The 16,683-nt window shown below is 37.6% G+C and overlaps 1 protein-coding gene across 2 annotated transcripts in view; it reads left to right on the top strand.

The window, feature by feature from the left end:
- The window catches only part of NDUFS4 (NADH:ubiquinone oxidoreductase subunit S4), a 112,240-nt gene extending 101,904 nt beyond the window's left edge, over nucleotides 1-10,336 (top strand). For both annotated transcript variants that reach the window (XM_045438183.1, XM_045438192.1), the window contains exon 5: nucleotides 10,119-10,336. In XM_045438183.1, the coding sequence (XP_045294139.1) occupies nucleotides 10,119-10,222 (104 nt within the window). In that variant the 3' untranslated portion in view covers nucleotides 10,223-10,336. The remainder of the gene's footprint in view (nucleotides 1-10,118) is intronic.
- The last annotated feature ends 6,347 nt before the right edge of the window (nucleotides 10,337-16,683 follow it).

Raw genomic sequence — 16,683 nt, 5'->3', positions numbered from 1 at the left:
TGAGGCAGGTAACAGTGAGCTAATGAAATAAGCCTACCAAAACTTAGCAAACTTTGTGAAGATTGTAAACGTTTCATAGCTTTTCAGACTTATTTTTTAGACATGTAAGGCAAATAAAAGTGGGGGTGTTTTTGTTTTGTTTTGTTTTTTTTTTTTTACAAATCTTATATAACTTTCTGTATTCATTCAGGTTATGTCCTTCACCATTTTCTTTCTCATTCTGGAACAGTTATTTACTTTAGGACCTAACTGTGAGGGGACCGGATCAGATGGGAGGTCATCAAATGTGGGGCAACCCAATCAGGCAGAGGCCAGTGGTGCAAGCAGTGTAAGAATTCACCCAAGGCAGAACAGAAGTTTATTGAATACACTTCAAGGGAGCAGCAGGCAGGACAGCGAAGGAGAGACTGTCTCCTAGGTGGTGGTGGTGAGGGGCCACAGTTACAGGACAGAGTGAAGGAATATAGAATTTTCCCTTTTTTGGTAATCTTCAGAACTGTGCCTGGTTGTAATTGGTCAGTTAGGGCCTGTGGCTATTTAGATGTGGGTCACTTAGGGAGCCTGTTTGCATTCAGCCCTGTGGTAGCTGTGGGCCGTTTTGCCTTGATCAGGTTTCCAGTGTTCAAGTTGGTTGCCTAAAAGCAGCCTTATACTAACTGTTCTCTTTTTCCATTGGTAAACAGAAACACATCTCATTGCCTTGCATACCAAGTTGAAACTCTGCCACTACCGCTCCTAGAATTTGATTCATGTATATTAATTGTATCTTTTAATGAAAGTTACTTGGATTTCATAGAGAAAACTGAGAGATCATTGAAAACTGTTACACACCAATATTTTTGTGAACTAGCAAAACGTAGAAATTCACATAACAACGAGCCACCTAGGTGCCCCTGGAAGTTAAGTTTCAATGTGACATACTACAAAACTATTACTGTTAAAATTACCAGAATAATGAATCATTTTGGATAAACACAGATTTATATGTTTTAGGATTATAAACATTAAGCAGAAGTAATACTAGCTTATTCAATCAGTAAATTTATATAAGCTCACAAAGAATGTATCGAGGTAGAATAAAGATCTATGTATTATATTTAACACTATTAAAGAAAACATAGCTTCTTTTATTAAATCAAAATTATTAAATTTGTCTTGTTTGCCAAAGATTCATCAATGTATTTTTTTTTTAATTTTTTTTTATTCTCTACACCCAACATGGGGCTGAAACTCACAACCCAGAGATCGAGGCTGGCACGCTCTTCCAACCAAGCCAGTCAGGCACCCCAGATTCACCTATGTTAATCTAAACTTGAATTCTTAAACGTTCCTTAGGTCTTCAGGGGCACCTGGGTGGCCCAGTCAGTTAAGCACCCAACTCTTGATTTCAGCTCAAGTGACAGTCTCACAGCTCAGGAGTTTGAGCCCTCAGTTGGGCTCTGTGCTGATGTTGTGGATGGAGCCTGCTTGGGATTCTTTTTCTCCCTCTCTCTGTGCTGCATGTGGTCTCTCTCTTTCACATAAATTGTGGGGGGGGGGGAACTTTTTAAAATCTAGCACATTAAGACTATTTAGAAGTTGAATTTCCTTGTTTTCTAAGAATTTTAAGAATTCTTTTATTTTTGTTCTTGGGGGGGGGGGAAGCAGGGGAGGGGCAGAGGGGTGGGGACAGGTAGAGGATCCAGAAGTGAACTCTGCACTGACAGCAGAGAGCCTGATGCTGGGCTCGAAGTCAGGAACTACTCAGGAACCATGAGGTCATGACCTGAGCCAAAGTCAGAAGCTTAACTGACTGAGCCACCCAGGTGCCCCAAGATTTTTAGGAATACTTATATAAGCACTTATTTTTCTTTATAAGCCAATCAGAACAGAGCCTCTAAAAGAGATTTTTGTAATCTAATTCATTAATATCATGTAGAGGTAGAAAAACATTACCCACACATATGAGAGGTAAAGTCCCTTCTGAATTAATAGACATGTAGACAGACTAATAGTCACAGAGACCTTACAACTTCAGTTCTAAAATTTCAGTCGTGGTTTAACAGTTAACAGAATTATGAAATTCACTAGTCCATACTAAAGAGCTGTTCTCTTCTAAGTGAGTATAAATTCTTCATTTGTTTGAGTCAAATAAACCTCAAAGACCAACAAACCAGATTTTCTGTCTTTTCTCCCCCTATTTAAAATGAGAATAGAGGAGCACCTAGGTGGCTCACTCAAACTTTCTACTCTTGATTTTGGCTCAGGTCAGGATCTCCTGGTTCTTCAATTCTTGCCTGACATGGGTCTCTGTGCTGACAGAGGGGAGGGAACCTGCTTGGGATTCTCTATCTCCTCTGTCTCTGCCCCTCCCACTCATGCTTGCAAGCTCATAAACAAACAAATAAATAAATAAAATGAGAATAGATCTCTAAAGCCATTAATTCACTTAAGGGAATCATCAAATAATTAGACCATAAAACCAATTTCCAAACATAGTAGAGAGCAAAGTTAAAATTAGAAAAATGGAGAGTCAGCAAAGTTCTCTTGTATTTACCAAGAAAAGACATACCTGCGCTTAAAATAAGGCACGCAACTTCTGGTGTTTTGGTTGGTGGATCTATTATTAGGTGTCTCAATGGGACCTCCAAAATTGTTAAAAGAATTTCCTGAAAAAGATAAAATCATGACTCTGATATAGATATAAATGAACATTTTTTAAATTTATTTAAATTTATTTAAATTTATTTTAGTCATGAAATAAGGGAGCCAGGCAGATATTGTAACCAATTCAAAGGAAAAATCAATATGGCACAAATTTATATAAAGGAAATTTGAGATGAATTACAAATGGAAACAGACTTTTTTTTTTCAGAGGGGGTAGGGTGGAGTCACCAGACAGAATTTATGTATCTATTACAGTTGGTTCTCATTATTCATGATAGTTATGATCTATAAAGTCCCAACAAACACTAAATTAGCAAATACGGAAATACTGCTCCTAGGAAAATACAAAATTAAATTCCTGCAAGCCCCTGATCGCACTACTTTGTTAGCCAAGCAATATGTAACCTTTTTAAAATGTGATTCCATTCAGATGTTTAAAAACACCTAATTTAATGTATATCGTTGATTCATGAACATTGGAACTCATAGCCAACAGCACTTGTAACTTATGCCTGAGTGAAGCTTACCCCATACACATACTGGCATATCAGAACCTTTTTGTGCTTAGGAACACTAGAAAGCACTGAAGCACTATACTTGTGGGGCCATTTTAAACAGCAAAATCCTCAAGGAAAAAAATACAAACAATGTGGCTGTAAATAGAACACGAAAAGGACACTTGTTTACAATATGAGGTTGGAAACAAGAAGGCACAGAACATTACCTTACTTGACCTCAGCTGGAAACATGTATGTTGGGTGAATCTAATTTTAAAGGTCTGTGCATGTCACTAATGACCATGAAAGCATCATGAATATTGATTTGGGGGTTACAAGTAAATTTTAGTGAGTGGGCAAATTCACAAATACAGAATCCACAAATTACGAGGACTGTTTGTACCTACATTTTACAGGGTTTCAGAATACCTCAAAGACCATGATCAGGGCTGAGATCTGGTATACTATAGATACTACATTATTTTCTGGTGAAGCCCCAGTTTTTTTCTACATAACTCTTTCTTCTCAGTCCCCAGTCATAGGTACTGGCTGTCTTGTAGCCTGGGAAGTATTCAGCTTGACTCCTGACCTGTTGAGGCACCTGAGAGACAAAGATAGACATGTTGGAGGGGGTGGGGGAGAGATACTTAGATTTCCTGTTGGAGGTCTGAAATAATTTTTCTCTTGGCAGTCGTGTTATATATACATGGTGGCTTAGTGAGGTGCCTAGTGTAATATGGGATTTGGAAATTCCTATGCACAGACCATACCCAAACCAATTACATTAACATCTCATTGATTTTTGGACATTTACCACTGTTATATAGTTTCTTTCTCTAGAAAAAATGTGTTCTCAATTTCTAGTGACTGATTTTCACATGTATTTTTGGAACACAAACCAGTTTGTTTTGTGGCAAATTCTGAATAATGTGGTTCCAATTACTGCTTTGGAAATAAAAATAATACTGTAAAGCAACTATATTATTTGAAAAGATAAAATTTAAGGGGGTCATTGACTATCACATCAAAGGTGGGATTTTATTTTGAGGTGTTGCAGCTGTGGCAGGTGTAGGGTGTTACTAATCTAATAAATATTTCAGGTGCCTCACATTTTTACCTTATTTGCTTGTTTAAATAAGTTCATATAATTTTTGTGGACAGAATTGCTTTGCTAGTGTATCCCAACGTTATTTCTCCTCCATGGTATTTTCTAAAAGAAGATCTAAGATACTTTCAAATTAATCTGAACTCCCCCGCCCCCCAAGTATTTATTAGGTACTAGGGAATTTCAAAGTAGAGGGACTTTTAAAGTGAAATTCCTCAAAGGCTATCAACCCCCTCCTCTTTTAAATTATATTTGAAAAGTTTATGCTTTGCTTTTACTTAGGCATAATATGGGTACATAGCCTGGTGAGGAACTTTGAAACCTTCCAAGTATCAACATACCTTCTTTGGCTTCCCAAAGCCTTTGCTATTCTCATCCCATGCCTCTGTTAGCAATGACCGCCAGTTATGTCAGTTTGTGCCAAATTATGTTGTGCTTCTTGCTTTGCACACAAATGGACAGTAGGAAAAATCATTAAACTGTTCACTTCCGAACTAATGTCAGGGTTTGAGATTAGATCGTTACAGGTGAAAGACATTTTATAGGGCTTGAACCAAAGTTATTAGAGGTAACATATTTCACAAGCAATAAAAGCACCGATGAATAGTTTGCATTACTGGACCATAAATAAAATGGTTCTGTAAATAAAACTGAATGGAATTTTTATGTCTCATACATAGAATTCACAAGTTAATTGTTGTGGTCTGGTTTTGTTCAGAGGCCTTATGTGGTTGGTTTTTGAGTTTGGGGCCTTGGGCTTTTTTAGGTACATTTGAAAGATTACCCCAAACATTCATATCATAGGAAGTAGAGTATCCCAACCACTGCCTGGAGATCAACAAAATAAGTGGGCATATTTCCAAAAAAGAAATTAAGCATGAGATATTACAGGTCACATTTTATGTTTACTAGAGTATTTGCCAGAGGTACTTCTCTGATACTAGGGCTTAAAGATGAAAATATCTTTGTGAAAGCATTCCAGTGTGTGAAACAGCAAAGGGAGTCAGCTTCTCATCATTTAGGTGCTGGTGGTTGGATTTGTGGTTAATCCGTGCCATATGGCTGCTCTCCTCAGTGGGAAGTGACGGCAGCCCTAGGAGCTTACCCCATCCCTGGGGCAGCTGCTTTGGACTCAGTTGCTTTGATCATCTTCTGTTGCACAGCTGGGAAGAGTAAGGAGTGGTTTTCAGTGTCCTAATGGAACAACATATTGGGACCACTGTCATAGATAGACTACATCTTCATTTTGAATAAGCATTCTTCAGATAGTGCAGGTGTTTTCACTTCCATGATCTCATTCAGAAACTCAAGTTTGAGTTCTTTAAAAAAAAAAAACTGAGTGTTGAAAAGCAAATTCCTACAGAAATTTAAACATTTCACAAAATTCCATTCTTAAATTTTTACGTCCTATTTCTTGCAAGTTATATTATGTTCTTTTTGTTGTTCTTTCTTTTCAAGAACTTTCAAAAAGGAGATAGAAAAGGAGCATAATTCATGTACCTTACCCATTAAGTACAAATGTTTTTTGGGTTTTTTTTTTTTTTCCAACGTTTATTTATTTTTGGGACAGAGAGAGACACAGCATGAACGGGGGAGGGGCAGAGAGAGAGGGAGACACAGAATCGAAAACAGGCTCCAGGCTCTGAGCCATCAGCCCAGAGCCTGACACGGGGCTCAAACTCACGGACCGCGAGATCGTGACCTGGCTGAAGTCGGACGCTTAACCGACTGCGCCACCCAGGCGCCCCTAAGTACAAATGTTTAATGCCCTTTCAAGTGTGGTGTTATTCTTATGGTTATCTTTTAAGCTAAGGCTTACTGCTTGCTCTAGTAGCCTTCATATTATCACAATATTATAATAAATAACTTGGGAAAGATTCTCATATGAAGTATAGTGGAACCAGTAAATTTGTTGATCCAGGCATTATAAGGTAAACACTTGGGAGAAGGGTGCTTGGAAATGTGGTCAGACTCTTGATAGAGTTCCCCAAAAAAGAGCAAATTTTCATCACAGCATCAGATCTTTATCTTCTCCATGATGGATAGAAAATCCAAAAGGAGATTTATGTAGACTCTTACTTGAGTTTCAGTCTCTTGTGAGTTATCATTAGATTTCCTCCAACCCTTTCCTTTTACTTAATCAGAGAAGCTTAGTTGCTTGTGCATCTTTGAGAACAAAATTACTTCCCCAGAAAAATGTGAGAACAGACTTTTTCCCCTATATATCCTAACATCACAGGTGGCTGTGGTAGAGTAATAACATAGAGATGGACGCTGTTAGCAAATGCTGGTTTCTTCCATGTGTGTTTTTGTTTGTTTTCCCAGGGTGTTTTGCCCATCCGCATTCCAATCCCTATAATGATACTTCTATTTATTGTTGTTATCACCATCAACAGCAACTATAATCTGGCTCACAGTTTCTAAGAGCCAGGTCACTCCTTAGTTACCAGGAGAAAACCCAAACCAGTTGTTCTTTCATGTGTACAAAATCCCAGTCTTCTCACATTGCAGTGACCCTAACAGCATTTTGAGACTCCATGAACGAAACAGATAATAGAGCTATGTCTGCATTCTGATGCAGTAAAAAAAATTTTTTTTTCTCCCTGATGGTTGAAAGATTAACCATGTAAATGAGAGAGTAATTATCAGGTATCTGTCCATGTATAATAATGTCTTTATTGGACTGGAGAGTGTGTTGGGAAGAGGCGGTGGGGAGGGGGACAGAGTAGGGAGCATAGGGACTCTCACCCGTCACTTGGCAAGAAGAGATCATGGAGGCCTTGGGTAGGTGACTTACCAACAGTCCATATAATCAGACAATTCTCTAGAAACCTTTTCCTTTCTCCACAACTTGGGTGGCTATGGAGGGACATGTATGAGGGACATAGACTTTCCAGGCATTCTTGAAACAGTCTTTTCAACACATTTCTAAAAATCAAGGGGGAAAAATATCACAAAATCACAAAGATTGAAAGGAAATGGGTGTGAAATAGATAAAAATTGCAATTATAAGATGCTTCTAAAGAAAAGGTTTTGTTTATGAGGTGGTTGGGTGCATAGTTTTAAAGTCAACCTCAGTGAAAACTCTGGCTTTGCCACTTAGCCGTGTGGCTTTACCCTGCTTGTTTGTCTTCCCTGTGTTTTATTTTTCCTCATGATTAAATACAAAATCGGGGTGTATATATAATGCCTAATCCATAAGCCAAGCAACCTATGATCTCAGTTTTAAAACTCTATAAAAATACATTGAAAGCACTTAGCAAAGGATTTTGAATACCAGGGACACTCACTCCTGCCTCCAGGCCTTTGTACTTGTTCTTTTTGCCTGCAAGCTCTTTCCCAGACCTCCACCTGTCTTACTCTCCAACCTCCTTCAGGTCTTCAGTCACATGTGACCTTCTCAAGGAGGGAGGTCTTCCCTGTCCACCCTCTCTAAAGTGTTTTCTCTTTAGTGCCTGTTAGCATATAATATGTATTTTTTTTAATCTTAGTTATTACTGTATTAGCACCTAATATACTGTGCATTTATTAATTTCTGTTCTACTAACTTAAAGAAGTTTGGGAGTTTATTCACTGCTTTACCTTTGGTGTCTAAACAGTCCCTGACACAGAGTATGCAATCATTAAATGAATAGCAAATGCTGAGTAAATATCATTATACCTGCTTTATTGAATTGAGTATTTTTATAGTTAACAGCATCATTTGCTAGCTAATGTAGGAGGTGCTTGAGAAGTTTATAATGTTAAAGTTATGCTCAGTTTACAGTATGAATTTGCTTACAAAATTCCTTTCTATAGTTAATTCAAAATTATTAGGTTCCAGTGTGATGAAAGTTTTATTTACATTAATACTTCATAATAGAAAATGTGTAGCTACAAACTGGCAGGTAAATCTGAGAGAGAAAGAATAGCCGAACATTTATCATGTGCTTGCTGTAAACACAAGAGACACAGTATTAGTTAAGGCACAGGCTCCAGAATCAGGTTGTCTTTGTTCAGATCTTCATTCTGTCCCTTCCTGAGTGAGCTTGTGCTGGTTACCTAACCACTCTGTGCCTCAGTTTCCTCAGTTATATAAAGGACATAATATTAATTCATATAAAAGTTTTAGAAAAGTACCTTTTTCATAGAATCAGTAAATGATTAAGTGCCAGGTGTTTTCTGAGCACTTCACATGAGTAAGTTTGTTTAAACCTCATGACAACGTATGAGGTAGGTACTATTCTTAGGCCCCTTAGTACATTTTTTGAAATGCAAATAGCTACTTGTTAATGTTCAGATCCTCTTAAAGTAAGACCTAGCTTTGATTTTTTTTCTGTTTTAGTACATTAAAAAGTACTCAAAACTTTACCCTATGAAAGTAAGGTTATGTTTAAGCAAGTGAATCAGTATTTTGTGTCCTGGATTTTGAGGTTTCATTTGTATTTGTATTTTTAAAGGGAGAGCAAAAGCAGGGAAGGGGGCAAGGGGAGGGGGGAAGATAGAGGGAGGGAGGGAGGGAAATCTTAAGCAGGCTCCATGCTCAGCGCACAGCACAACAACCAGCCCTACGACCCTGGGATCATGATGTGAGCTGAAATCAAGAGTCAGATAGATGCTCAACTGACTGAGCCACCCAGGTGCCTGCCCCTCATTTGTATTTTTAAACCATTTGTTACATTTGCTTTCCTGCTTCTCAGTTTCCTTATAGCACGTAGACTTTCATGGAAGATGGAGTTCTAGCAGTGGACTTATTCATTATTTCCTCTTTTTGGATACTGAAATAGGCAATAGTAATATACTTTGATGACTTGATTTTCATAGGCTTCACTTTTGTGGCAAAATTGCATTCTAAGGGGCTATTGAATGAAAGCTTTGTGGCAGCAAATTCTATACTCACCAAGAGGCACTAGAACTCATGACTCACAAGATCAAGAAGTTTACTTAATTAGACCTGTATTATTCAGTTTGGGCATTTTATACATGGCTACATGATTCAGCCATGGATCACATGTTTCAAGAGGAGTTATTTGAAAAAAGCCCTCAGATAGAATAAATTACAGGTATGGAAAATGAATCTTATGAAGTAAAAGTTAGAGGTTTCTTAGACTAGGGAATAGAAAGATGACTTAATTACATCTTCAAGAAGGACCATGTTGAATAGTTGTTCTCCATACCTTAGAAGAACTGAAGAATTGGACTTACAGCAGAAAACATGGAAGTAAACAGTCCCAGCCCCCTACCAGAGATTCTGATCCAATGGGCCTTTGGTGAGGGCAGAAATTGTGCATTGTTATCAAGTATGTCCCTAGGATTCTAAATAGATAGCACTTGAAGCAAATGCTGAAATTTTTTTTGTATTTAATCAGTAGCCTGTCAAAGTCCAGAGAGCTGAACCAAGTAATCTTTTATGGTCTGCTGCAACTATGTCATTTGTATAAATAACTAAGTATATAACTATGTTTCCTGTATTGCTTCCAGTGAGATCCAAACTGTTGTAAAGGCACTAGTTTTTAGAAAACAGTGAAACAGGTTATATTGCTTAATGCTCCCTACTGCAGTTATTAAGTCACATGTTAAATGACTTAAATGTTGGAGAAATGGAAAATTTTATGCGAATATGTAACCATTGATAATTGAATTAGGAATATTGAGCAAGGAGAAGTCAAATCATGGGTCACACTTTTGAGATATGGTAAATCATCTTCAGACAATATATTGGACCCTCTTATCGCACAGGATTATAAGGGAACACATTACTAAGTTTATTTCAGGTTGCTGAACTGCACTCCTGATAAATAAACATTAAATTTATGAAAGTTAGCTTCTGCTTGCTGTGCTCTTGAGGTATCCTCTTTAATTGTTTCTGTGGGTTTGTTTTTGTTTTCTAGGGTGGAGCTATGACATTGAAGAGAAGAAGGTTCCAAAACCCAAGTCCAAGTCTTACGGTGCAAATTTTTCTTGGAACAAAAGAACAAGAGTATCCACAAAATAGGTTGGCACTGACTATATTTCTGTGCTTGACTGTGAATAAAGTCAGCTGTGCAGTATTTATAGTGCATGTATAATACATTTCTTAATCTCCTAATAAATTCAACCTTTAATCACAGATACATTTTGTGGTGTCTATTTTAAATGTTTTAAGTCTCAAAGTGAATATATTTCCTATATATAGTGGAGATTTGAGGTGATCATACTTCTAGGTAATTTCAGTATTTAACATCTATTAAAAAGAATGCTTGAAATCAACAGCAACATTTGAGTTTTACACTTGGTTCTTTATAGCCATTCTCAAGTTAATAGTGCTTATAATGGTCTCCTGGGTGGCTCAGTTGGTTAATCATCCGACTTCAGCTCAGGTCATGATCTTACAGTTTGTGAGTTCAAGCCCTGCTCCAGGCTCCACACTCTCTGCCTCTTGCTCACTCACACTCTGTCAAAAATAAATAAAATTCTATAAAGTAGAATTAAATAGTTAAAAATTATTTTAATGTTTGTTTATTTTTGAGAGACAGCAAACAGGAAGGGGCAGAGAGAGACACAGAATCAGAAGCAGGCTCCAGGCTCTGAGCTATCAGCACAGAGTCCAATGTAGGTCTCGAACCCGTGAACCTGAGGTCATGACCTGAGCTCAAGTCGGACACTCAACTGAGCCACCCAGGCTCCCCTGAAAAATTGTTTATAAATTACCAGCCATCATCATTATAATGCTGTCTTAAAAATTCCCTTGTTTTATCTTAGGTTAGAGAAATTCAAGGTTACATTGCAGTTGATAAATCTCATTACTGAAGTTCTTCTTTAATTAGAACTTTATATCTCGAAGTTTGAATCCAAATGAATTGTGTTACATACTAAACTCTGCCCAGGATTTCACGTTCATGACTGTGAGGGGTTCAGATGAAGATTTTATATTCTTATGAATTCAAAGACTCCAAGAAAATAATCCGTTCATTGATGGAGATCTTTTTGTATTCACTATTGGTTTTATAAAATAGAAGTAAATAGATGCTCTTGCTATGTGCTAAATCATTTAGGTCATCCATTGTGAGTTATCAAGCACATACTCCCGTCAGTCTCTTCGTTAAACAGTTTGTACACTAATCTTTGTCATAATTCTGTTAGGCACTATTATTTCCCCCATTTTGCAAAGACCTAAATCAAGGCTTAAAGGACTAAATAACCTGCTCAAAATTACACAGGTCCTAAATGCCAAAGCTGGGACTTGAACCCATATCTGTCTTCACATCCCATACTTTTAATTACTTTAGTTATAAAGAAATATGATCAGTGGCAGATGATTTTTTTGGGTTGCTAATAAATTCTTTGATGTTTTTTTTTTTAATTTTTTTTTAATGTTTATTTTTGAGACAGAGAGAGACATAGCATGAACGGGGGAGGGCCAGAGAGAGGGAGACACAGAATCTGAAGCAGGCTACAGGCTCCGAGCTGACAGCACAGAGCCCGACGCGGGGCTTGAACTCACGGACTGCGAGATCATGATCTGAGCCGAAGTGGGCCGCTCAACCGACTGAGCCACCCAGGCGCCCCAAATTCTTTGATGTTTTGAAAGTTATATACTAATTATGTACTTTTCTCATGATTATATTTCTTAAAAACACACTAATACCACATTGACCTAGCCCAGCAAAGAAGACACCTCAAAGTATAAATTTGTATAATCTTCTTTTGAAGAGCCATAATGGCAATCTCTTTCCAAAATGTTAACTGTATATTCCATTTTTATTTATTTTGAGAGAGTGCATGTGCACATATAGGGGAAGAGCAGGGAGGGAGGGAGAGAGGGAGGGAGAGAGAGAGAGAGAGAGAGAGAGAATCCCAAGCAGGCTCCACATGGTCAGTGTGGCACTCGAACTCACAAACCAGGAGATAACTTGAGCCAATATTAAGAGCTGGACGCTTAACTAGCTGAGCTACCCAGGCGCCCCCTGTATATTCCATTTAATTCTAAAAATCCTCATCTAGACAAATAGCCCATGGATATACACAGAAGTGACTGTACAAAGATACTACAGAATGGTTTCTAATAACTAATAAGCTGGAACAATCTAAATGTTTATTAAAAGAGAAATTGAGATAGGTGGGATATTATGCAGCTATTAGAAATAAGATGAGCGCCTGGGTGGCTCCGTCAAGTATCCCACTGGATGTCAGCTCAGGTTGTGATCTTGTGGTCATGAGATCCCATGTTGGTCTCTGACAGTGCAAAGCCTGCTTGGGATTCTTTCTCTCCCCTCTCCACCCCTCCCCGGCTCATGCACACTTTCTCTCTCAAAATAAATACTAAAAAAAAAAAAAAAAAAATGTGTTTGGAATGTTGTTAAAGATATATTGCTAAGTAGAAAAAAAAGCAATAGTAGATAACATCAGGGGGCGTGCAGCAGCAGGTACTTATTACATCTGTGTACCTAGAATGTTTTGGGAAAAACACGTAAGAAAGCAGTAATGTGATTTTACCACTGATTGTGGGAGAGTCGAGTCTTGGGTCTTTCAACTTTGAAATGTATTACCATAAGGTTGTATTATTTGTATAATCAAATAGACATAAATATACACTACAATTCAGATCTTGTAATTTTAAGCTTGAAATATATTTTAATGTGATTTTTAATTAGAATTTTATTTCAAGGGAGCTATAAACTCTGCAAAATGTTACAGTATGGCTGTGAAGAAATTCCATAGAGGACACCTGGGTGGCTCGGTTGAGTGTCCAGCTTTTATTTTCAGCTCAGGTCATGATCCCCAGCGTCATGGGATTGAGCCCTGCACTGGGCTCTGTGCTGAGCGTGGAGCCTGCTTGAGACACTCTTTCTCCTCTAGCCCCTCTTCCTCTCTCACTCTCTCTCTCTCTCTCTTTCACTCTCTCAAAAACAAAAAAACCCACATATACTTCAATGAATATAAGTTTAAATTTCAGTAAAATAAACCTACTTTGATCCCATACAATAAGGCAATACAGGCAAATTTTCTTCAAAAAAAGATACAGTATTCCACCTTAACTTTGGCTTTTAACAAATACAGCACTCTATTTCTGTTAACTCTAGCAGAACTAACTTCCTAGGCAACCTCATGAATTGGCTAAAAAAATTCAGTATTGTTTTTTTTCTCTTGCAATATCTGGTCCCTTTTACATAATAAATCAGTGAGCCTCTGCTTCTAGGTTGTTTCCATCTTTCTCATTACCCTGTATAGGTGCTGCCCATGCAGTGACTTTTGTAATCATATTTAGTATAATTTATAATTTATTTCTGTAAGACTAGCATCAAGGGGCCCCATTTGTTGTTTTTTAATAGATTTTTTTTTCCTTTGGGGTATGACAGATCTGAAAAGAAAGAATAACCCAGACAGCCCTCGTTTTTATAGTATATGTTTTAAGTAAACCTGTATGTAAAAGAAAATTTATAAACACTCTACCAATAATAGTCCTACTAAAGTATACTATTGCCGCAAATTTGTCTTACTTCTTCACACTATTTTAATGTAAAAATTTTGGCGTCATCATTTGTAGATACCAAGCTATTGCCTTTATTGACTGAATTTGAAATGCAGTTTATCTAGTTTTTAGTTGTAAACTGTAGTGACAAAGAAGTGACCTATTCATTAACATAAGTTTTTATTTGATGACTACTATGTGCTATGTACTACATTATATACTATGTTACACCCTGTGGTCACAGTGGAACAAGTCTGACAAGGTCCTTGCTCTCCTATTACTTGTGGACCTAACGTGGGAGCTTCTATTCTGCCAGCAACGCTAGTCATTTTGAATGAGTAAAGATTGAATTATGGTTCAACCACTCACTCAGTGATCCCTATAAAGTTAAAGTTTCTCTAAATCTCCTGTTTCCTCATCTCCAAAATGGAGGAATTTAATGGGATAGGTGAACATCAAATGATATATTCACAATGGCCGAAGAGCACTTACTGTGTCATATACAGGAAACTACAACATTGTGTGGGAGTTCCCTATCTTGAAGGAAGAGGTCTTTCAGTGCTCCAGCCCTATGACGTTCTGACAGAACTGACAGGACAGTTTGGTGCTTAGCATATATTGCTGTGTACTTTAAACTGTGTATTAGAATTCTTTTTTTTTTTTTTTTAATGTTTTATTTATTTTTGAGACAAAGCCAGAGCCAGAGCATGAGCAGGGAGGGGCAGAGAGAGAGGAAGACACAGAATCGGAAGCTGGCTCCAGGCTCTGTGCTGACTGCTCAGGGCCTGGAGCCTGCTTTGGATTCTGTGTCTCCCTCTCTCTGCCCCTTCCCTGCTCATGCTCTCTCAAAGATGAATGAACGTTAATAAAAAATTTTTTTTAAATAAAAAATAAAATATTTGTACTCTGATTATAAAAGTGTTGCAAAAATACTTGATCTAGGGGCACCTGGGTGGCTCAGTCAGTTAAACGTCTGACTTTGGCTCAGGTCATGATTTCCCAGTTTGTGAGTTCAAGCCCTGCATTGGGCTCTGTGCTGACAGATCAGAGCCTGGACCCTGCTTCAGATTCTGTGTATCCCTCAGTCTCTCTGCCCCCCCCCCCCCGTCTTGTTCTCTGTCTCTCTCTCAATAAGTAAACATTAAAAAAATTTAAAAAAATACTTGATCTATATAGAATTCAAAGATGAGTATAATCACAAATTCCTCCCATTCCAAGATGGCCATTGTAATACAATTGGTGTGCATGTATTTTTTCTATTCCCTACATACACATGTTCTTTTTAGAAAACAAATTACAATATCAATGTACACATATTTTTTAAATAAAATATTTATTTTGAGAGAGAGCATGCATGTGAGCAGGAGAGGGGCAGAAAGTGAGGGAAACAGAGAACCCCAAGCAGGCTCCATACTGTCATCATAGAGCCCCATGCAGGGCTCAATCTCACTAACCATGAGATCATGACCTGAGCCAAATCAACAGTTGGACGCTTAACTGACTGAGCCACCCAGGCGCCCCTGTACATATATTTTCTAAAACAAAATTTAGTATCGAACACTTTTTAATTGAGTGTATGTTTTCCCATGACATTTTTCTATAACATGATACCTAATGGACAATTTAACTTTGTTTTTTAACGTTCAGATTTTTCTAATATTTATCTTTTGTATTTTTATAAATCTAACATCTCTCCAGTCATACTGTAAATGTCTAGAAGAGTAAGAATTATAGTTTCTGTCTTCCACAAAGGCTCACTCATTCCTGAGAAAACTGAATAAACAACGGTCAGTTTGATTATTTAGAGGATTCTGAATACAAACCATACATACATCTACTCTCTCCTGGTTTTCACTTGATATGTCTTTGAAATTGTTAGTGGGTATTTACTGGGATTCTAGTCAATAGCTGCTTGTATCGATGTTGTTTACACCCATCTAAAAATTGCACCAGGCACTAATGAGTTATTCTTTTTAAAGATTTTATTTTTCAGTAATCTCTGTACCCAATGTGGGGTTCAAACCAACAACCCTGAGATCAAGAGTCACATGCTCCACTAAGGCCAGCCAGGTGCCCCAAAGAGTTATTTTTAAATGCTTTTTTTTTTTTTTAAGTTTAAGACTCTAATATTTTTTAAACCGTTTTGTCACATGTATTTTCCTTCCCTTCCACCACATAAGTTTCATTTAAAACTAAGATGCATACATCATGATGTCACCTCTAAATACTTCAGGATGTGTCCCTCCTGAAAAAAGACATCATTCTTCTGTATACCATAATAGCATTATCACAATAAAAAAAATTTAACCACTGATACAATGGAACAATATTCTTTCTGATCTAACGAGGTTGCTCCAATATTGTTTTTTGCACTGATTTTCTTAAAATCTGGATCCAATCAATAATCTTGCATTGAATTTACTTTTTTCTTTTTTTTTAATTTTTTTAACGTTTTATTGAGAGAAAGAGCATGAGCAGGGGAGGGGCAGAGAGAGGGAGAGACGCAGAATCTGAAGCAGGCTCCACGCTCTGAGCTGTTAGCACAGAGCCTGATGCAGGGCTCGAACTCACAAATCATGACCTCATGACCTGAGCTGAAGTAGGTCACTCAACCAGCTGAGCCACCCAGGAGCCCCAAATTTACTCTCCTTTAATCATGAACAGTTCACCTGTTGAATTGTTTCTTTCATGACGCTGGGCAATTTTAAAGATTTCAGGCCAGTCATTTCATACAGTGTTTCACAATTTGGATTTCTCTCATTGTTTCCTCATGAAAGGTTCAAGTTAAACATTTTGGTAACAATGCAAAGAATGCCAAAACAATCTGGTGAAACTTTGTTGGAAAACAGAATTTATGCAGTCTCAAAAATCAATCCATAAATGACTTACTAGCCAAAAGAGATAAAAGTACTTTTATGGGGGTGCCTGTATAGCTCAGTCAGTTAAGTGACTCTTGATTTCAGCTCAGGTCTTGATATCAGGGTCATGAGTTCAAGCCCCATGTT

Source organism: Leopardus geoffroyi, chromosome A1 (assembly GCF_018350155.1).
Source record: "Leopardus geoffroyi isolate Oge1 chromosome A1, O.geoffroyi_Oge1_pat1.0, whole genome shotgun sequence".
Classification (NCBI taxonomy): Eukaryota; Metazoa; Chordata; class Mammalia; order Carnivora; family Felidae; genus Leopardus; species Leopardus geoffroyi.
This window is presented reverse-complemented; position numbering and strand designations above follow the sequence as displayed.